Raw genomic sequence first — 22182 nt, forward strand, 5'->3', positions numbered from 1 at the left:
ATTTAGAATAGGATTTAAATTCAGTTTTTCTTGACTCCAGGTCCAGCAGCTACTTGACTTGGGGACAGAGAAAAACTTTCTCCTCTCTGTCTTGTGGGGTCCCTTTGCTGGACTTCTCAGCATCCTGCATCAAAAGGGAATGAAGTGGGGCAGCTAGGTGGCACAGTGGACAGAGGAGTCAGGAGGACCTGAGTTCAAATCTGACCTCAGAGACTTAATAATTGCCTAGCTGTGTGACCTTGGGCAAGTCACTTAACCCCATTGCCTCAAATAAATAAAAAAAGAATTTTAAAAAAAGTGAACGAAGCCATTTTTCCCTTTGATCTTTCTTCAAAACATTGCCAAGGAAGGTCAATTATCATTGACCAAGCCTGCCATCCAATGGGGGAAGAGATTTTGTCAGCATGGAGGGGTTGAACCATCAAATTTAGTCCCTTCAACAACTAAATCAGCATTGGGTTCCAAGCAACACAGAGGCCACCAAGGAGATCAGGCCTTCCTGGGTTCTAGGAATCTGGCCCCACATCCTAATTGGGATCCACTCTCCATTGAGAGCAAGCAAAGAGAGAGAGAGAGGATAGGGGAAGGGTCTCCCCTATCAGTACAGGTGGGAAAACTGAGGTACAGAGAGGCCAAGTCAAAGGCGGGCCTGTGTATATCCTTGGCTTAGCAGTCAGGTAGGTTGATTTAGACACCTTGGAGTCTACTAAGTCCATGATGGGGCATGTCCATGAGTAACTGACTTTTGTTAAGAGTTATCTCATATGGTGTGATTTTATCCAGGTCGGAATTCTCTACAACTGATGGTGTGGTGATAGAATTATAGATTTAGAGTTGAAAGAGACCTTAGAGGTTATCTAGACCCCTCATTTGACAGATGAGGAAACTGAGGTTCATAGGAGAGGGGATGATTTGCTACCAGTTACTACTGGAACTGGGATTTGAACATTCTAGGTCCACCACATCACACCACACCTTCAATATTGTTCACAGAACAGCTACTGCATCCAGAACAGCATTCTGCAGAACTAGTAGAAAATAGTAATAATGATTAGGCCCCGGAACTGTATAACTTGTTGCAGATGAGGTCCCAAATTTGACTCAGAGTAACCTCCCCATAATCCAACAAAATTCAGTCAATTAATCATCTATCCTATATGCAAATGAGGCAAGCCCTGCCCTCAGGGAGCTACCAGTCCACCAGTGATGGAAAGGAGGGTGGGAAGAATAGAGAAACACACAGAAGAGTTAAAAATGAGATAAAAAAAGCAAAAGGCAAAGAAGAGGTCTAAATTCTCTGAGAAATGTTGATGCAGGAGAGACCAAGAGGCACCAAAGGACAGTAGAAAGAAGTCTAGATTTGGAGTGTTTAAACTTCCTTAGTTAAAATTTCAGCTCTCCATCTTACTCCCTGAGCTGGGGCAAGTCAGTGCATCTCTTCTTCCTTAGTTTCCTCATTTGTTAAATTGATTGGACTAGGTGACTTTGAAATTCACTCCCAGTTCTATGCTCTGCCCTTCTTTGGAGCTCTGGAGCTCAAACCTTGAGGAGGGGTGATGGGTAGATCCCTAGCAATGGCATCCCCCCTGTTCATCCAAGAAACTGGATCCGGAAGGAGCCCCAGTTCACCTCACCACCAGGTCTCTGGATATATTCCGAACCAACCAGAATGAAGCCACAAGAAAACGCCTTAATTCACTTTAAACCAGATTCCTAGCATCCCATGACCCAGATCTTGGGCTCAGAGGAGGCATTAGAGCAAGGGGCCTTGGCAAAGGGCTTTTTGATGACTTTACTAATTCAAGGGAAAAAATGTGCTGAATAGATTTAAGGACTTAAAACTTCATAAAGGAACTCCCTTGGGAAGGAGCTGCACAAACTGCCTTAGTTGGGACAATGAGAGTCCTGGTTTGCTTTCCCATAATGATTCATGGCAATTCAAATATTTACTAAGAACATGGTCATATGTGGGCAAAGACACCTTCATGCACATCAGTACCTTCCCCTTTCAGAACAACATCCATCTACTCTATCTACATCTTGAATGTACCTAATGATTGGAAGATTGGAAGAATGTGAACCCCTTGAGAATGGTCAATATTTTTGCCCTCTTTAGTATTTCCAGAATATAGTAAGTAAATATTAATAAATTCTTGTCTCGACCTCACACTTATACACACTTTATATACCTCAAACAAATAACCATCAACATGATTCCTGAAAAAATATTTATGAAATCACATTCCTGCGTCACCCCTCAAACACAGATCTGTGATCTTTTCGGAAACTATGGCTGAAGACTGGTTGAAATCAGAAATTGGAAAGACCAGTGGATCTGGAGTCAGAGGATCCCAGTTAGAATCCCATCCACATCATTTTATACCTATTCTTCTGTTCCCTATACCTGTTTCTCCCTTTGAAAAGTAAGAAGCAAGAGGCAAGACAAGGTGACATTTATGTCCCTTCAGGGTCAAAAAAATAATAATCTTCAGGATTCTAGGAACTTCAAATTAAAGAGACAAAAGATGGATTATTAAAAGATTGATGGTTTAGAAGTTATTACTGTAGAAAAGGAAAGAACCATTCAGTAACCACCTCTTAACTATCAGGCGCTGTGCTAAGCATTTCACAAACAGCATCTCATTTCATCCTTCCAACAAGTTTTGGAGGGAGGTACTATTATCCTAAATTTTTTATAGTTGAGAAAACAAAGACAAAAGGGGTTAAGTGACTTGCCCAAGGTCACACACAGCCAGTAAGTCTCTGAAGGCAGATTTGAACCCAGTTTTTGAGATCCAGTGTTCTATTCACTGCCATATCTAGGAAAAATAGTAATTGCTATTGTTGTCTGAGAGGCAGCAGCATGAGTCTTCTCTCTAAAAGGGAAAGAGTTTCTTGAGGCACCTTTGAAACCCTGTAATGTAATGAATGAGTGGAGTGCTGGGCTTAAAATTGGAAACATTGAGGCTTTCCTTAGATTTCACTAGCCAAGCCTAAGCAAGTCACTTGATGTCTCTGGGCCTCAGTTTCCTCAACTAGAAGACCAAGATAATAATGGCTATGTCATTGTAATGACTGCAAAAAATCAAAGGAAATTATGGATATATGGTATTTTATAAACTACAAATCACTCTAAGTGGCAGTCATTTTTATTATCTAGGGGCAAAGACTTTCAAGCGTGTGTCCTCTAGGTCTTCCATGCTCAGAGAGCATTTAACATCAAAACAGAGAGGCACAATTTTAGGTATCATATTAAAATTTCTTCCAGAAATACAATGTTCTGTATTTTTTTAGAAATGCCCTGGAAGTTAGGGGAACCCATTTGGAGTTATTCAGGTATAATAACCTGAGATTAGATAAGTTTCTAAGACATTGAGCAACACAAAACCTAACCTTCTATGGGACAAAAGAACCCTGGGCTTGAGAGTTATCTTTTGTTTTAGAAGAAATTTAGGAGAAGGATATACTGGGTTATGCCATGAAAAAATAAATTAATAAATGGATAAACAGATGGATAGAAAGATGGATGAATGGATGGATGGATGGATGGATGAATGGATGGATGGATGAGAAGTAATTAAGGACTTAATATGGTCAGTACAGTACAATACAACCACTGAGGATATCAGGACGAAAACAAAGGTATAGCTATTCCTCAATGAGTTTGCATTCTATTAGAAGAAACAATGCATGCAGAAGTGGAGTTCACTGCTAGCATTCATAGTTTTGCAAATTGCACTTCAAGTGGCAGTTTGGTTTTAAAAGTTACAGATGAGGGGAGGGGACATAGACAGGTAAGTCAGTCTACTCCTTTCAGTAATAGTGCTACGCTCAAATTTTTCATGTTTTATAATGTTTCCAGAAGCATGAGGAAGGGGAGGGGAGGCAATGTGGATTCTGGTGTGGTCAATCAGGCAGTTGAACAAGGAGATGGCTGGAAGTGAAAGTGGGACTGGGGTTTTCTTGAAATGGCATCCCAAGAAAGAAATTCTAATCAAGAAACTAGGGCTTTAGGGTAGAAGATCCTCTAGTCATGGTTGCTAGTATAGGTGGAGAGGAAGTTGGGGAAAAAATAGAAAAGGGTGAGCCTAGAGAGAGAACCAGTCCACTTTTGGACAGTTCTAAATGCTTCTATTTTGGTGGGACAGGAGAGGAGATAATATATTGGTATAATTATATGATAATATAAATTAAGATAAGAGACAGGAAGAACAAGATCTTTGCTCCCCTAATGTATCTTGAGAGAATTCCATATAGGTGCAGGCTAACTCCTTGCCAAGTCATTGGTCTGACTTTCTGAGTAACTACTGCCAAATCTGGATCCCAACCCTGGGGTGAGAAAGGACCTCACCAGACCTCTAGTCCACCATTCTCCAACTACAGCACATTCAACTAGTGGTCATCCACCTTTCACTTCTTCAGTCCTCCCTGTAAGGAAGCGTCACCACCCACTCAAGGTCTCTTGCTCCACCGTCATGCTTAGGAAGTGGGGTCATTTTTACTTTCACATGCATGCATTCCCTCTACTCTCCTATCCTATTTCAGACTCTTATCCCCTCTTCTTCTATTATCAAAACTTCCTACTTTGTCTCCCAGCTCCTGGTCCCTGTCCTTTTCACTCCATTTTCCTCATAAGTGACAAATGAACATCTCTCATGTATGAGTTTAACTAGTCATCCTCTACTGGGAAGCCTTCAATGTGTTCTTGGCCCTAAGATAGCCTGTACACTCCTCAGTCTGGCTTCTAAGGCCTTATGCAATCCGGCTTCCTTCTGTCATCCTTGCCTTCTTTCCTATTGACTGGCTTCCTGCTATGTACATTCCAGCCAGACTGGACATTCTATCTCCATGCATTGCATTCGGCATGGGCTACCTCCTCATCACCAACCCTCAGAATATTTCTTTCAGGGCTCCTCCCCTCCTCCTTTGATCACCCATGTGATCAACTTCCCTTGTCTTAGACCTATGCATAGACATGCTTTGTTGCCTCAGTTCCAGAAGGCAGGGACCATTTCTTTTCTGTCAGGGAAAATATTTTCTGAATTGAAAGGAACTGAATTGTTAAATATCATGTAAGTGAGATACTAAGATGAGAGGGAGGAAGGAAACAAGCGTTAATATAGTACCTACTTGGGTAAGTAGTTCAATTATTATCTCATTTGACCCTCACAAATTTGGGAGGTAGATATTGGGATCCCCATTTTATAGTTGAGGAAACTGAGGCAACCAGAGGTTAATGATTTGCCCAGGGTCACACATTTAATAAGTATATGAGACACGATTTTAACTTGGATCTTCCAGCTACAGCTACAGGAAAGATGGAATTTACAACTTCCTATTTTGAGCACTCTGGTTTGTATGCTGGAAATAATGGGATAATAAAAGGGACCACTCAGGAAAAGTCACCTAAATTGAAATAATAGATATTTTATTGTCACTTAAAATTCATTTCCTAGACAGTGGGAAAAATAAGAACAGAACAAAATTAAGAGACACATATGGCAAAAAAAACACTCTGGCAATCCTCTCACATCAAATATGTCCATATCATATAAGATTTTTTAAAAACTGGTCATTTATGGTGATTATAGAGATAAGCATCCTGAGCTCACACTGGGGAAAAAAAAGATGCTTTCAACACAAAACCCACTGGTGAGTTTTTGTTTCTTTCTTAATTTATTAATTGTTATCAGCCAACACTTTGTGGTACCATGGCTCGAGGTACAAAACTTCCTGGAGGCTATGGGAGGGAAGTCCTAAAGTTCTATCCAGAGTCATCACTACCCTGTAGAGTGACCTCAAGCAAATGCTTGGCTCTCCCCAATTCTCAGTTTCCCCATCTACAAAAGTGTCAGCTTCTTTCCCCGGGACATTGTGAGGCAATGCGTGACTGATTGTAAAGTGCTTCAGATGCCTCAGAAGGAAGACAACAGAGAAATACAAAATAAAATTTCATATCCTATACTGTCAAAAGAAAATTAGAAATGAATTTTGGCACTAGGGAAAGGGTAAACCCTGCTTGAAAAGCCATCTGTGGCTCTTTGAAACCTTCTCAATGTCTCAGTGTTTTACTTCTCTTTTTTGAACATTAAGAGAATTACTCTTTCCCCACGAGACATACCTTAGCGCAATGTGGACTTGCTTCTTTCTAAGATGGGTTTCCCAAGCCTCATTGGATTAAAGCACCAATTTCTCATTCCCCCTCCTCACCCAATCAATGCCCTAACCCTCAACACACATGACTCCCCTCAAATTTGTAGAAAACATTGTAAACAGGTAGCATGGAAGAATGGTCACATCTATAGCAGCAATTGCTTCATCTGGCAGATGTGCAACTATGCAACTGGGTTGTGTTCAAAGCTAATGGAAGGTTCCCATTTGCACTAATGGAATGATCAAAATTAGGGTTTCCAATTTGGAAACATAGTGATAGAAAATCCACCCTCCCATCTGGCCCCTTCCTTGGCAGAACATCTGTTTAGTGGGTGCCACTTAACGAGAGTGGGTTGTATATTGTTTAACAAACAGTGTAGACCAGGTCCCAGGGACAGCAGCATGGTAGAAGCTCACCTGCCCCTCTGCAAACTCCTTGAGGCAAGGGAACTGTGCTGCGTTTGTATTCAGTATGACACTGAATGAACTCGAGATTTTTAGAAAACAAAAAGTAAGACAATATCATGGTATTCCAACAAGGACTGTCATCTGGCTCAGCTGCCATTTTGAATGCCTCTTTCCAGAAAAAAAAAATTCATTCCCTGGTGAATTTGGGGCATTTCTCTTGATCAGTTTTTAAAACAAAACTTCAAGTGGGTAATCAGATAATGTTACCAAGGCCCCAGTGGAATCTGTGTGCTTCTCATTAGACTGGTTGCTTCACAGTTTGAAATGCAGAAGACTTCCCTTCAGGGTATCTCATTATGGGACTGGCAAAGTGGGCAGGGAAATATCATTCCTTGATGCAGAGAGGCATCTCCTCATGCCATCCATTTTTTTTGCTACCATTTCAAGTCCTTGGGTATGACAGTGTAGCAAAAGAGACCCCACTTCATGGGTAACAAAGAAGTACTGCCGAATGGGACTGGCAAAGAGTGGTGGTAATGACTGCTAAGAACCAGCCACCAGGGAATTGGTTTAAGAGGAAAAGGATCTTGACTGCTTAACCCATTTGCAAAATCTCTTGAGGACTTTGACAGAGAGAGCACATAAAAATGGCAAGAAGAGACATCCCAGTGGTCCCTTATGCTTGAGATGCAACTTGGTACACATAACGCTTTGGGTCTGACTTGGTCCTGTCTCTGTGACACATTTTCTCCCAAGGTAAGGCAGCAAGCAGTAGAACCAAGCCGCCGATCAGAACACAAGCTCCGCTAAAGTAGAACGCGATGTCGTAGCTCTGTGTCCAGTCGTAAAAAGAACCTGCCAAAAAGAACCATGGATGGATGGATCATTTTCCTCAGATTCCCCAAAGCTAATATCTTGTGTAATACCATCAGCACCCTCTCCCATTAGAAGTGGTGCTGTATTTTGTAGATGGTGTACTGGTTAGAGTATTGAGTGGCTAGCTGGGCAAGATTTGAGATCCAATCCCACCTAAGACATTTATTAGTTGTGTGTTTATTTACTCAGTCATTGACTAGTCATGAGCTGAGTTGACTTAATGAACTCCACACCAAGAACGTTCTATGCAGTGAAATCATGGCTCTTCTACCTAAATATCCTCAATATATACTTACCTTTCTATGGATTACATGCCTCAAGGTAGACAGATGCCTTAAAGAGGGGAATATAAATAGAACACCAGGTTTGGAGCCAGGAAGATCTGAGTTTAAATTCACAGACTCCCTTTACTAAACCACAGTGTGATTCTCACTGTAGAGATTAATACTGACACTTTACATATGGGGGAAACTGAGGTTGGGAGACATGAAATTTAATGACTTGTCTATGGTCATTCTGGCCTTATATTCACTGTGCCAAGCTGACACATGTTAAGTAATTAAGAAATGTTTGTTTAAATGAATTGAGAGGCAAAATTGAGACAGTATTCAACTAGGCATTGTGGTACAGGAGCAGTGACTGAAGTCAGAAGATCTAGATTAGAATTCTAAATCAGCTTCTCATTAACCTCAAAGAAACATAGTAGAACAGAATGAGTGCTGCTCCGAGAGGTAGGAAGACCTGGGTTCAAGTCATACTTGCAGGACCCTGGGTAAATTACTGCCTTTCTGTAAAGTGTGAATGTTGATGATGATGATGATGATGTCGATGGTGGTGAAAGTGGTGATGGTGGTAGTATTTGTGATGGTACTAACAGCTAGGCTTGTTGTGAAGAACAAAGGAGATACTGAAAGTAAAGGACCTGGCAAACTTTAAATCATCTGATCCGTTGTTTGTGGCTCCATATTTAATGTTAACCCTATAAAGATCAACCTTCACTTTCTGCATGAAGTCCTTCCTGATACCTCAAGTTCCCTCCTCTTTTGCCCTGGAAGTGTCCTCCCTCCCAAACTACTTTGTACTTATTTTTTATTTATTCAATGGGATATAACCATGTTGCCCAATTTGATAGAATGGAAGTCCCTTGAAGGGAGGCAAACTCGATAAACTCTAGTGCGCCCTGTTGTTTCAACTGCCCTTTTTAGCTTAAAGACCTTGACAACACGGTTCTATCTTCCTAAACTCATGATAATTCACCCCCCTTATGGCTAGCTACAATCCAACCCAACTGACTCCTCTCTCCTGTATGTCCTAGACACCACACTTCAGTTCCTCTTCTCTGTGCCCATGGAAGCAGCTTTTATAACCTTGAAAAGATAAGCTTTTTCTCAAGTGCCAGTGGGAGATAATGGCATGTTGGCTCCATAGATGACTTCTTTACCCCAAAGGCAATGTAAAACCTTAGATATAATGAATGTCCTGATTTCTTAATTCTGTATTCTAAACCAGTCAGAAAGTAGCCAGGTGGAAAGATAAAGCTTCAGGACTTGAATTCAAATAAGAGTTCTAACCTCATCTGGTCCCTAGAAAATTACTTAACCCCTTGGAGTCTCTTTACTCAGCCATAAAAATGGGAATAATGGTATTGTTTTGCTACTGCTACTCCTGGGTGGTTTGAGGAAGTACATCTTGTACATCTGAAAGCCAAAGTTGTCATGAGCAAGTTCTGAGTCTGGGGTGGGCAGAAAGTCCCCCTGAAACAAGAAGCACAAAATGAACCCCCAAATCAACCCTTTGAGCTTAGATACATACACAGAGAACCAGAGCTGATGGGTAAAGTAGAAACAAGTAGCCAGGTGAAAAGAGGAATCCCCCCAGGACATCATGGTTCCGAGGAGATGGGTCATCAAGTGGCCTACTCTTTGAATTAATTCCTTTTCTTTGTGTTCTCAACCTGATCAGAATTTGCTCCCCTAGGTAAAAAGCCTTATCATTTCACCCTAGTTACAAATCTGCTTTAAGCACTAAATAAAAGTGACCTATCACTTCCATTTCAACTTGATTCAATGTCTACAAATGTAGACATTTATTACCAAGATGGGCCAGTTTCCTTCAGGAGGATATAAATTGCCTGAAGGTAAGGATTATCACTTTTTTTCATGTTAGCATCTTCACAGTACCACCCCATCTCTAATCTCTTTCTATTGAGTTCATATTTACTAGTTTATGCTCCATGAGGGCAGTTTTTGTATCTGACTGTTGTCTTATTGGTTGACTGTTTGATAAGTAACCATAGAAAATAGATTTTCATAATGATCAAAACCCCCCAAATCTTACCAACAATGGGTGGTCCCAGGCTATTTCCAAGTCCTGCAAAGAACATTAAAATCCCAAAGGCATGGGTCAATTTCTCAATTCCCACAGTCTTGGTAGTCACATATGGGAAGATGGACCAGTTGCCAGTGAAAAACCCTAATAATCCAGAAAGTATTGCCAATGAGAGATAGCTTTTGGCAAAAGGAATAGCACCTAAAGTCACGCTGGTCAATATCAAGGTAGCCGCGTAGAGATATAAAGTGTTGATAAACTTGAAATCAGCCAGCACTCCTAAGATAATCTTCCCGACAGCTGTCATAATGCCTATGATTGAAACAAGGGGCACGACAAAGTCTTCCTCCTTCACGTTTGCACTTCTGGCCACATCTTCCATTAGCAGCAAAGGTGGGAAGCCCCCGATGTCAAAAAGCAAGATGGCGATGAAGAGTGCAGAAAAGACTCTATTCTTGAACAAGGTGACTGTCTCTGTCCAATAGTTCTGGCACAGCTGCCATTTTCGCTTGGCCAGCTGTTTGCAAAAATACTTCTGCTCCACGACTTTCTTTTTGTAAACATCGGTTTCCTTTGTCTGCACTGTGGCAGACTCCTTCTCGTGGAATGGACTTTCCTGTTTGGAATCGCTAGTGGTCAAAGGTCTCCCAAATTTTTCTTCACTGTAGCCCTTTTCAAGAATGCTAACATTCTCCTCCAGGGCCTTTTCTTTCTCATTGTAAATGGAGTATTGGGCAGAAACACTTTCAACTGGGACTTTTTCTGGTGGAGGGCAGTTAGAGAATACCAGGGGTCTCATCAAACTGCCACAGGGTAATATATTTAGTGCCAAGGCACCCACAATGAGCAGACATCCATCTAAACCATACAGTTCAAGAAGTTCTCTTTGAAGCGCAGCATATATAAAAAGTCCAACACTAGAGCCTGAAAAGGAAAAGAGGACCAATCAGTCTTTATCAAAATGATTCACATTAAGAGAAAATCTCACGGTTTGCATAACAAGTTTGGCTGCTAATTTTTTGAAAATTCTAAGTGTTTTGATTTTTTTTTTTAATGCAGAAAAGTATATTTTCATTCATTCATTTAATTGTTATTTATTAAACATCTACTATACATATATATCAGACTAAGAATTAAAAGACAAAAAATAAATAGTTCCTGCCCTCAAAGAGCCTACATTCTATTAAATAATATCTCTATTTAATAAGTAGATAAATATGATTCAAGTTGATTTCTCTTACCAATTTCTTCCCTCTCCAAAAGAATCCTATATAGTTATAATGATAAAATTGTATCTTATTCTGGTCCCCCTGACTGTTCCCCTTCTCCATTTAGTTTAGTAAGAAGTCAGTATGAGTTAGAAATAAAGGGAAGTAAGAATGTCAAAGAAGTCACTTGCCAAACCATCTCATAAATTAATTGAGACCACATCCCGAGATTATGTGCTAAATGAGGGGAAGCCAGCTAGGCCCCATTAATTGCCCTCACATTGCAGATAAGTATTTGACATTCTGCAGTAAAAGAAGCAAAATGTAAATTTGGCATCCCTAAGGTGACTTTTGATTGCTCTGAGAAGAAATTGATGAATGTACTAAAATGAGATGGATAGAACTGGTGCATCCCCCAAAAGTTTATAAAATGGCTCCCCAACCCTTCCCTCCTGTCCTCCTCCACCTACTTCAGTTTCATTCTCCCCATGTGCTCTTATCTGATTCAGTTCCCTAAATGACTCTGTGGTCCTCTCCCTTTCCAGTGTCCTTCTGGTCACACTGGCAGCCTCTGTACCCACTGTGCCTCATTTAATGCTTCCAATGTAGTCTTTCCAGGAGTTTCCAAAGAGCCCTATGTGTTCAACTGGACCCAAAGGGGTTCCCTTGGAAGTCTGATTCCTTTAGGGTCTGGGACCGAGACCTTGAAGTGGGCAAGCTGGAGTGATAACGCCACTGGGAATAAACAAGGACAGGGAAAGGAACTTTGTGCCTCCCCCCCAAGGGACCTCCCCACTACTGTTGAGTCATATCAGAAGAGTCACCAATTCTGTGACACTTTGAATGAGTAAGTACTACCAATCCACACATACATAGTGTGGCCCAGAGAATCATAGAATATCAGTTTAAAGGAACTTGGAGACACCATTTTGTAGGGAAGGAAATCGAGACCCTGCAAAGGAAGGTCCAAGGTAACAAAACCATTTGATGGCATCATTGGGACTCCAAGCCAGGGTTTACAGTGCCCATGTCCAAAGAAGTTAAGAAGCCTGATCCATTTTATGTCTTGCTTGAATGCGAAAACTAGTGTTTTTAAATCTGAATTTAACCTTGAATTTGAATTGCATGAAATATACCCCTATGAAACAACAGGGAGAAAATGTTATTCTTATAAAAACATACTTTTTTCAACAAAAATGATCATCCACTAATTTGATTCACAGCAAGAGGAAGGAGGCAGACAAAAAAGTGATAGAAGAATTTGCTGCCGTCTGGAAGACATTTTTCACCAAGGATTCCCCATCACACCTATTTGTCAGTCCCAGATGCCCAGGAACAGGCCAAGTGTCTGGTGGGCATGCAATGTGCTGGCTAAAGACATGTCCCTTTGGGATTGCAGGTCCCTCTTCCAAAATTTTTTTAGTTAAATACTCTCAAACCCTTCACCAAGAGTTAAAAAGAAATGAGAAATCAGTAGGATCTAAGCTTTTTGAGGACAGGGACCATTTGTTTTTTGCATTTATCTTTCTCTCTCTATGGCACCTAAGACAGTGTCTGGCACATGGTAGGTACTCAAGAAATATAGAAAATAATTATGAGCTCCTTAAGGGCAAGGATTCTTTTTTGTCTCTTCTTGGGTCCCCATCACTTAGCATATTGAAGAGTTGGCATATTGTAGGTACTTACTGAATTTTTATTGATTATTGATCAACTGAATGAATGAATGACTTGTTTCCTGAGATTGGCAGAAATGTGAATATTTTTAGAAGGTTCTTAATAGTAAGTTCAGAGAATCACAGTACCCAAGTTGGCCATGTAACTAGTTTAAGGCTTATTTGCCCAAGAATCACACCTGATAAAGTACAGAGTTGGGGGTGGGGGGGAATCCAGCCATTATATGATATTCTCTAATGATTAGGGAATACTCTCCATACCTTTTAAGGAAGTTCAGTATAATATTTTATTCCTTACATCAATCCTAACTTTCTATTTATTGTCCTTAGTTCTGTCCTTTGGGGCCAAATAAAATGAATCCAATTCCTCTACTATATGTGACAGTCTTTCCAATACTTGTAATCACCATCATGCCTCCCTAAGTCTTCACTTCTTTAGTCTAAATACCCCAGTGTTTTCAACTGATCCTCCAATGGCATGAACTCAAGACCTCCCCCTACTTTTCTGGTTGCCTTCTTTGGATCACTCTCAATTTATTAATGCCCTTTGTATAAAATCGAACCCCAAACTGAACTTTCCCAATGTGCTTTGGGCAAAATTGAAACATGAACTTATCTCCATAAAGAGATACATTCTCTGAAGGTTTCTCAACAATACTTGGAAATGTTCCAAAAACCCACCTGACCTTTTGTACTTTTAAAAGTCCATTAGCAGTTTTTCTATTTAGGGTAAATCACTATTCTATTCTAAAGTTCTGAGACCTTAAGCCACTACGCTCCTCTGACGGTCTTAAAGATTTTTGTTTATGCCTCGTGGAGAAAAACAGTCATCATTCCCAGCATTTACCAGATGTTTATATCTGCCAAATTAAAGTATGCTGTATAAAGTCACAAGATGCAGAGAGGAAAGAAATAAAAGCTACATTTATGAACACGTATACTCTCTAAAGATATCATTTAAAACATATAGGTGTGAAAAGGAAATGGTGCCAGATTTATAACCTATACAGTATGTGGGCATCTCCACAGTACCCAGAGCTCTAGAACAAAGGTTCTTAACCCTCAGTCCATGACCTTGTTTTATAAAACAATATTTTGATAATTCTATTTCAATTTCATTGGTTGACTTTGTAATCCTATCCCGTTTATTCTTTGTATTAAAATATTATTCTGAAAAGGCTCCATAAGCATTACCAGATGGCCAGTATATGAAAAAAAAGTGAAGAACTATCATTCTAGAAAAATCTCCATCTACATAAATCTCCAGCATATGGGTGGCCTCCCTATGGGAAGTGAAGGAGTCATGGGCGGGAGAACCCTTGGAGAAGAAGGAACAGACAGATGAGGTAAGTACAATTATTATTCCCATTTTACTAATGAAGAGGCTGGGGCACTAAGAGGTGATCTGACTTGCTCAGGGTCACACAACTGTTAAGTGTCCACAGGCTGGAATTGAACCATCTCCCCAACCCCTTTCCATGCTGTCTCTTTTCCGCATCAAATTTCCATGAACTCTTCTTCTTTCTTTCCTTCCTTTCTTTCCTACTATGAGGGTTAAGTGACTTGCCCAGGGTCACATAGCTAGTACGTTTCTAAAGCTATATTTGAACTCAGGTCTTCCTGATTCCAAGGTTGGTACTCTATTCACTGTGCCACTTAGCTGTCCCTGCTACAATATTTTCAAGACCTTCTAAGCAGGTAGCAGCAAAATGTGATTCTGTTGTTATTAATAATAAAATCACTGTCAAAGAACCAGAAAAATCTCAACCTCTAGTTTGGCCATTTGTTTTCTAATAATGGGTAAGTGGCTTCTCTCTGCTTCTGATGAATTTATCCATTTTTAAAATGGAGGTAATGATATTTACACTACCTCCCTCTTGGAATTATTTTATAAAGCTCAAAGTACTGTTTTTATTGTTAATAATAATTACAGCAGATAGAGCACTGACTGGCCTTAGACTCAAAATATAAGTTCAAATTCCATGTTTCCTACATGAGTTGCCATGAGAAAGCCAATTAACCTTCTTAAATTTCAATTTCCATATCTGCCAAATGAGGATGAAAATATTCGCATTATCTCTTTCATAGAGTTATAAAGAAAGTGCTTTGTAGACCATAATCACTATAAACAATCGAGCTGTCATTTTTATTTGGTGGAGAATATTTGATGCTTTTTTCTAATTCTGAAGCAAATAAGACCCATTAATAAATGGTCTATGTCTTGGTACAACTTTTTGAAATTATGACATTAGCTTCTTAGAAATAAAATAACTCAGTAGAATTTTATTTTATCACCCTCAAGAAAAACATGTTCACAATCTCAAGAAAAAAGAATTTTAAAAAAATAGACATCCTTGTCTAAATTACTTACATAAAACTGGGAGAGGGGAAAAAGATAGAAATGTAAAGGTGGCTCCGAGCACCTTTGCAGTGCATCCTAGCCTAAGATCTGAGACACAATCTCACCATATTAAGATTATTGCCTCTACATTGACCCATCTTCCATTTCGATTTTGGTTAGAAGCTCAACTACATTGCAATTTCATAGGTCACCAAAGGACAGTGAGGAGTCTTTAAATGTAATCAGGCTATGGGATGCTGACAGCAGGGGCATAAATGGAAGGAGTACCATGAAAAGCTTCATCCAAGATGAATATGGCAGGGAAAAAGGTAGGTCAGTCCTATGGCAAGGGTGAGTGGGGACAGGTGGACCCTTAGAAGGGAAAGAAGACCCTCAAGGCATTAGGATCTTTATAGAAAACTTATAAAAGGAAGAAGGTTGGTGTGGCTAGGCTACAATCTGTACTGATGGAGGGAATATGAATAAATGAATGAATGAATAAACAATGATAAAGGCCTCAGAAGTCCCAAGTCTACATAGAAGAAACAAACAAAAAAAAAATGAGACATTCTCTGCTCTCCAAGATCTAATTGGGGAGAAACAAAACATACACCAGCATTTGATGAGAAGATGGTTCATTTTAAGTGTTAGCTGACTAAACATATACCAGGATGAGTGAAACTTCTCTTGGGTAAAGAACACAGAACATCAAGTACCAATATTTCTACCCTGCAGAAAGATTTCCCTGGGGAAAAATGACTTGAATAAATTTCACTGTGGATCCTATTTCCTGGATGTGTTTTGAAGGTTGCAAACCCCCCCATAGAATTAGAGAGCGTACCTGTTGAAATCAGACCAAGTGCAAGACCTCGACGCTTATCAAAATACTGGCATGTGATAGTCACTGCTGCAGTGTATATTAAACCACATCCAAGGCCTAAAAGAAAAACAAAGAAATAACATATATCAGATAAACCAAAGGACTTTTGTGCAAAGTCAAAACATGAATTCATCCAATGATCTCAATCGATTAGCACCTCTGTCAAATTTTTAACATAGTTTTCTAGCACATGAATTTCTTCACATCTACCCTGGAGACCATTAGCAGAGGGTTTAATCTTTTTTTAATAATACTTTTCCCAATTACATGTTAAAATAATGTTTTCAGCATTCTTTTAAGTTATGAGTTCCAAATTCTATTTCACCCTCCTTCTGTCTCTCCACTGCCCCCTCTCTGAGATGGTAAGCATTCTGATGTAGATTATACACATACAATTATATAAACATTTCCATATTAGTAATTTGTACAAGAAGATGTGAATTTTCGAAAAAGAATGAAAGGGAAGGAAGGAAAGAAAACAAAGACGGCACATTTCAATCTTCTTTCAAATAATATCACTTCTTTCTCTGGAGGTGCATAGCTTGCTTCATCATGAGTCCTTTGGGATTGTCTTGGATCATTGTATTGCCGAGAATAGCTAAGTCATTTAAAAATTCTTCAACAGACAATATTGCTGTTACAACATGCTGTGTACAACATTCTCCTGGTTAACACAAGGCTCAATGTTAATAGTTACATCTATGTTTTCCCTTCCCTAAGTCATTCAGGAAATCTGTCTTCCTATCATCCCTACTCCCCTTCCTTCTTCTTGGGTTTCTTTCTACTTTATGTCCCTGCATGAACTTTATGATCCAGCACCTTGGTAGGCTAGCTGGCTGTTCCTCCCAAGAGACTCCATCTATCATCTCCTTGTTTTTGCACAGGTTGCCCCAATACATTGAATGTTCTTCCTTCTCACCTCTATCAAAAATTTTGGCATCCTGTCTTCCTGTCTTCCTTCAAATTGAGACCTTTCCTGCTGCTTCCACTAGCTGCCAATGCCTTTTCCTCTAAGATTACCTTCCCATGACCATATACATAATATATATAAACATATATAATTGTATACTTTTAGTTATTTTAATATTGTCTCCGCCATTAGAATGCAAAATCCTTGAGGGTCTTTTCTGTCTTTTTCAGCTCACTATTGAACACTCTGCCTTGAACAAAGTAATTGCTTAATATATATTGACTGTTTGAGCAATAAAACCTTGCTTTTTCTGATTAAAAAAAAGAGAAAACCCTAAAAGTTTCTTCCTCAGACTACCAACTGACATCATCCTATTTTTCTTGACCTTTTCCAGGCCATCAGAGCTGAATTTTTTCCTGTTTGCCTGTGTTCACACTGAAATCTGATGTGTGATCTAGATATCTTGTTTTGGGGAAGGACCATCTGAAAAGTAATCCAAGGAGTGTAATAAAACTGATGAAGGGTCTCACACCATGTGAGAATCAGGTGAAGGAACCTGGGACATTTAGTCTGGAGAAGAGCAGACTCAGAGAAGACATGGGAATGTTCTTCATGTAGCTCATCATCTTTCACTCAAGGGAAGAAGAATTTGACTAGTTCTGTTTTCCAGTAAGCAGAACAAGAGTAAAAGGGAAGGAATTTCAAATAGGTATATTTAGGTTTAATGGAAGGAAAGGGTTCATAGCAAGGAGATCTAGCCCAAAGTGGACTTTGGAAGGTCATTGGACAGCTTCATCTAATAATGAGTGATAGCTTTTCCACAATATTGTATTGGAGATGAGGGGAAGCCTCTTCAAATATATGTTGGATTAAATACCTCCCGGGACCCTTCCAAATCTGAAATTCTTTTGTTCTATTCAATATTGAACAACAGCCTATTGTAGGGATGGCTACACTTACATGTAACCTAGGAGGTGACCATTTTTTCCCTTTAACTGCTACTGGCTTGTTTCCTATTTTTTTATTCCTCATCTCTGCCAGGGTTTTAGTGGAGAGCAGTTAAGCTTTCCAATAAAATCCAACTCTGATACCTCATTTTAACGTGAGGGTAACTTGGATCAAAAGCTACACAACTCAGGTGGTGATTCTGACAGGTCCTACTAATCTGGAAAAACTTCAAGGACAAGTCCAGCAGCAGACTATGAATCTTAGCCTAAAGATCAGAGACACTCATATACCATGGATGCGCTACCAGGTGGTGATTATTTGGGGCCACAACAACTCATAAAACCTTCAATAATAGTGTGAGGGCCCCCAAGATCTGCATCAGTGAAATCACAACTCCTTTGAAGCTTGTTTTATCCATCAACCTCAATTGTCTGGTTAAACCCAAGATCTACCCTGGTCAAGTCAACCTGAGCTTTCCTATAGCTTCATTTTAGTCTGAAAAGCTTTCAGACTTGATCCCTAATTTTGAAACTTGCCTTCTGTTTTTCTTGCCCAAAATGTGAGCTGAAACAAATGAAGAGAAAGAAAATAAGAGGGAGGAAGGAAGGAAGGAAGGAAGGAAGGAAGGAAGGAAGGAAGGAAGGAAGGAAGGAAGGAAGGAAGGAAAGGAGGAAGAAAAGAAAATAAGGAAGAAAGAAAAGAAAATTATTTATCTATCACCACAGCCTCCTAGCCCTGCAGCCATCCTCTTCTCTGTTGAATTCAACCTCCATAGAAGTGCAAAATTCATGGTCTTAAAGCACAGGTCTGAACATATTACCCCTTGCCCCCACTCAAGGAATAGCAGTGACTCTCTATTTTCTCTGGGTCCTCAGGGTAGTCCTTAAAATTTTCCCATTCTGACTTCAGGATTTCTAGTCTTCATATCCATCTCTCTTGTACTCATGGATCTTGAGAGTTAGAAGGGATCCCATAGAACTCATACATGATTCTTACTAAAAAGAGATCATCCAACCTCTGCCTCAAGAACCTCGGATGAACAGTAATCTACCAAGTCTCGAGGTGACCCATTGCAGTTTGGGTTAACCAGTTAGTTGCTAAGAACTGTCATCTAGAAATCAAGATTGAGTTTCTGTGACCTTCCTTCTTTGTTCCTAGTTCCACTCCCTAAGACCAAACAGGGTAAGGTTGCTTTCTCTTTCAGAAAATCACCCTTTAAATCCCTGAAGACCACTATCACACCCTTCCTGTCAATTATTCTCCAGGTTACAAACATTCCCAGTTCCTTCACCTGCTCCTTCTGAGGCACGAACAAAGAACATGAGATCTGAGTGGGGTGGTCCATCTACCAGTCCACATCTGCCAAGCAAGTCCACATTAGAGACTCTTTGTATTGGATTCGCCAAACATGGTCCTCCATGATTGCCAACCTCCTTCCGCTTCCCTCCTCACCATGCTTTGGACTCCACTCACCTTTTCCTAGAAGCCTTAGCTAACTTTTCAGTTTCAACCCCTGGACCACTGCCTATGAGAAATCTTTTCTAATGTTTTTAGTTCTCCTTCCCCCTTCCTCGTCTGGTTATCATGGATTCATTCTTCTGTTTGTCTGTTATATCCACTTTAGCAATTTCTTGAGAGCAAGACTCACTTTGGTTTTTGTCTTTGAGTCCTAAGCACTTAGGGCAGCTAATGGTTGTACATTTAAAAAAGTAATAATAGCTACCATTTTATAGCATCTACTATGTACACTTCGCAAATTTGCAAATATTTTCTCATTAGATCCTCCCACTAACTCTGAGGTTAAGCTCATTTTACAAATGAGGAAACGGAGGCAGGCAGAGACTAAGTGATTTGCCCAAGATCAAACAGCTGGAAAGAGTCTGAAGTCAGATCTGAACTTAGGGCTTCCTGATTCCAGGCATCCACTGTACCACCTAGCTACCCCATCATTTAATCATTTTAATGGTTCCCTCCTCCACAAAAAAATGAGAACTAGGGGTTCCCTTGATATTAGGAAAGAGAAAAAGTAGTCTACAAATGACACCACCTTGAACCTTTGAAGATATCATCTAGTATTAAATTTAAAGGGATTGTCATTTTGAGTTTCTTCCATAGAGAAGGTCTATATTTTGGGAGGAGAAATCATAAAAGTATTCATGGACAGGAAATTCTGGAGTAATAGTGAGTTACTCACATATTTAGATTTATAATCAGAGATTTAGAGTTAAAATGGGCCCTAAGGAACATGCACTCCATCCCTCCTCCCATTTTATGATGAGACGCTAAAGGAAAGAAGAACATTTGCTGATAATATGTCACCAGGTATGATTCCAAATATGCAGAGGTTTTCCATGGTGTAGACTAGAGATTCTTAATCTGAACTTGAAAGGGGGAGGAAATAATATACATACACACCTGTTTTTTACATGTACATACATATATAAGTCATGGACATATGTAGGTTTTTTTTCCCAGGGACATGTTGGAGCCAACTAGCACAAGTCCAAAAGTCCCAATAATTAAACTGCCAATGTGAAGATGTTCACCTAGAAAATCAGACCCCGTAAATCAGGGTTTGGTACATTGCCAGCAAATAATACAGATTAAACTTTGCCATGTAGATACAGCTGCCCAGAGCTGGCTGTGAATATTTACCAGCAAACTGCAGTCTATATTTCCATATAATTAGTCTTCTTTGTCTAAAGGACATTTTATACATGTAAAAACATGATGTTGAGAAAGGGGCCATAGCCCTCCCAAGCTGCCCAGGGGGTCCATGGCCCCAATCAAAGGTAAAGAATGCCAGATATAGACCCACTATCTAGATGACTAGCTCTTGTTCTCTTTTAGGAGAGTGTTCCCACAAATGCTGACTTACCAGGAAGTCACAGAAAAATACTTTCGGGTAACTACAGGTCAAAAGTGAACAAAAGACCATCTTTTATGACATTCCCATGAAGAGGCCAATAAAAACTTTCACTTCTGTTAAGAAGAATAAAAGTGAAGTCGATTTTTCTCTGTGTAGTTAAGGGAGGAGGATTGAGGTGGGAAAGCATGTGTCCTCTCCAATCTCAAATGACTGTGCAGATACCACAGAGGGGGCAACGAGGTGGTGCAGTGGATTTTAGAGCACCAGTTTGGGGAGTCAGGAGGATCTGAGTTCAAAGCTGAACTGACATACTTAATCGTTACTTAACTGTGTGACCTTGGGCAAGTCATTTAATCCCACTGCCTTGCAAAAATCAGAGAAAAGGGGGAAAAGATACTGAAGAAAGATTGCAGAAGGGAGAGTGGCATCTGTCCATAAAGCAAGAAATGGATATGAAGAAAATACATTTTCACCACGGCTCGGCCAGCTGTCAGAGATTGCATTGCTCAACGCCCTCTCCCCTCTTCCAACAAACACTAGAGTGGCCCACTTGCCATTTCCTACGTGATGGCGATGCCATTCCTTTCCTTGCTGCATTTGCCCCGGTTAAACACCCCCAACTAGAATACAACCCCCTGCCCCAGTGCCTCTTGGAGACCAGGTAGAGGCCAGGACATCAGGAGGTCTTACTCTTCCCCTTGTGTCTGGACAGGGTGAGGAGGGGAGCCAGAATTCTCAGTGGGCTAGGCCAGTGGTCTACCAGACTGGCAATAGCAAACAACCACAGCCACAACCACAGTAACAACAGTGATAAACACGGCAGTTAGTATCTCTGAGCTTCGCAAATATCTCATTTGATGCTAACAGCGTAGACTCAATAGATTGTAAAGATTTTGAATAATAATATATTTGTTTATTTAGTTATGCCATATTTATATTAAATACATATTTAATAATAGGAAAAACTAACATTTACAAATCACCTACTATCGGCCAGACATCGTACAAAGTTCTTTTCAGAACTTTTTCATTTAACTCTCATTCCAACTGTGGAAGATAAAGGTACCATTATTGCTATTCTCATTTTTACATATTGAGAAAACTGAGGCAGACAGCAGAGAGGTGACCTGGCCAGGGTCACATAACTAGTGAATGTCTGAAGCAGCATTTGAATACAGGCCTTTTTAAAGTTGAACACTTCATCCACTGAACTACTTAACTACCTAGACATTAGCTCTTATAAATTATTATTATTATTATGTTATTATTTTATAATGCATGGCTCTCTGTGGAAGGAAGAGAAGAAGGATATATTAGAAATAAAGATGGGGCAGTTAAGTGGCATAGTGGATAAAGCACTGGCCCTGGAGTCAGGAGCATCTGAGTTCAAATTTGACCTCAGATACTTAGTACCTAGTTGTGTGATCTCGGGCAAGTCACTTAACTACACTGCCTTTCAAAAGCCAAAAAAAAAAGAAAAAAGAAAAAAAAGAAATGAAAATGATATAAAAATGATAATATCCATATCTATTTTCTAATTCAGAGAGAGAGAGAGAGAGAGAGAGAGAGAAATTGGCTTTGTTCTGTA

The 22182-nt window shown here is 39.9% G+C and overlaps 1 protein-coding gene and 1 long non-coding RNA gene across 7 annotated transcripts in view; one reads left to right on the forward strand and one right to left on the reverse strand.

Annotated features, from left to right (window-relative positions):
- Positions 1-22182, reverse strand: part of SLC16A9 (solute carrier family 16 member 9) — a 65110-nt gene that overhangs the window by 12719 nt on the left and 30209 nt on the right. For 2 of the 3 annotated variants that reach the window (XM_074232291.1, XM_074232292.1), the window contains exons 4-6: positions 15829-15924; positions 9775-10689; positions 5412-7416 (exon numbers count right to left, since the gene is read on the reverse strand). In XM_074232291.1, the coding sequence (XP_074088392.1) occupies positions 7238-7416; positions 9775-10689; positions 15829-15924 (1190 nt within the window). In that variant the 3' untranslated portion in view covers positions 5412-7237. Of the gene's footprint in view, positions 1-5411; positions 7417-9774; positions 10690-15828; positions 15925-22182 lie in introns of those variants that run through there. The other variant, XR_012477686.1, reaches the window with a different exon arrangement.
- Positions 11827-22182, forward strand: part of LOC141520630 (uncharacterized) — a 76730-nt gene continuing 66374 nt past the window's right edge. For 2 of the 4 annotated variants that reach the window (XR_012477687.1, XR_012477688.1), the window contains exons 1-3: positions 11827-11944; positions 13825-13992; positions 15195-15316. This is a non-coding gene — a long non-coding RNA (uncharacterized LOC141520630). The remainder of the gene's footprint in view (positions 11945-13824; positions 13993-15194; positions 15317-22182) is intronic. The other 2 variants (XR_012477690.1, XR_012477689.1) reach the window with 1 other exon arrangement.

Source organism: Macrotis lagotis, chromosome 4 (assembly GCF_037893015.1).
Source record: "Macrotis lagotis isolate mMagLag1 chromosome 4, bilby.v1.9.chrom.fasta, whole genome shotgun sequence".
Lineage (NCBI taxonomy): Eukaryota > Metazoa > Chordata > Mammalia > Peramelemorphia > Peramelidae > Macrotis > Macrotis lagotis.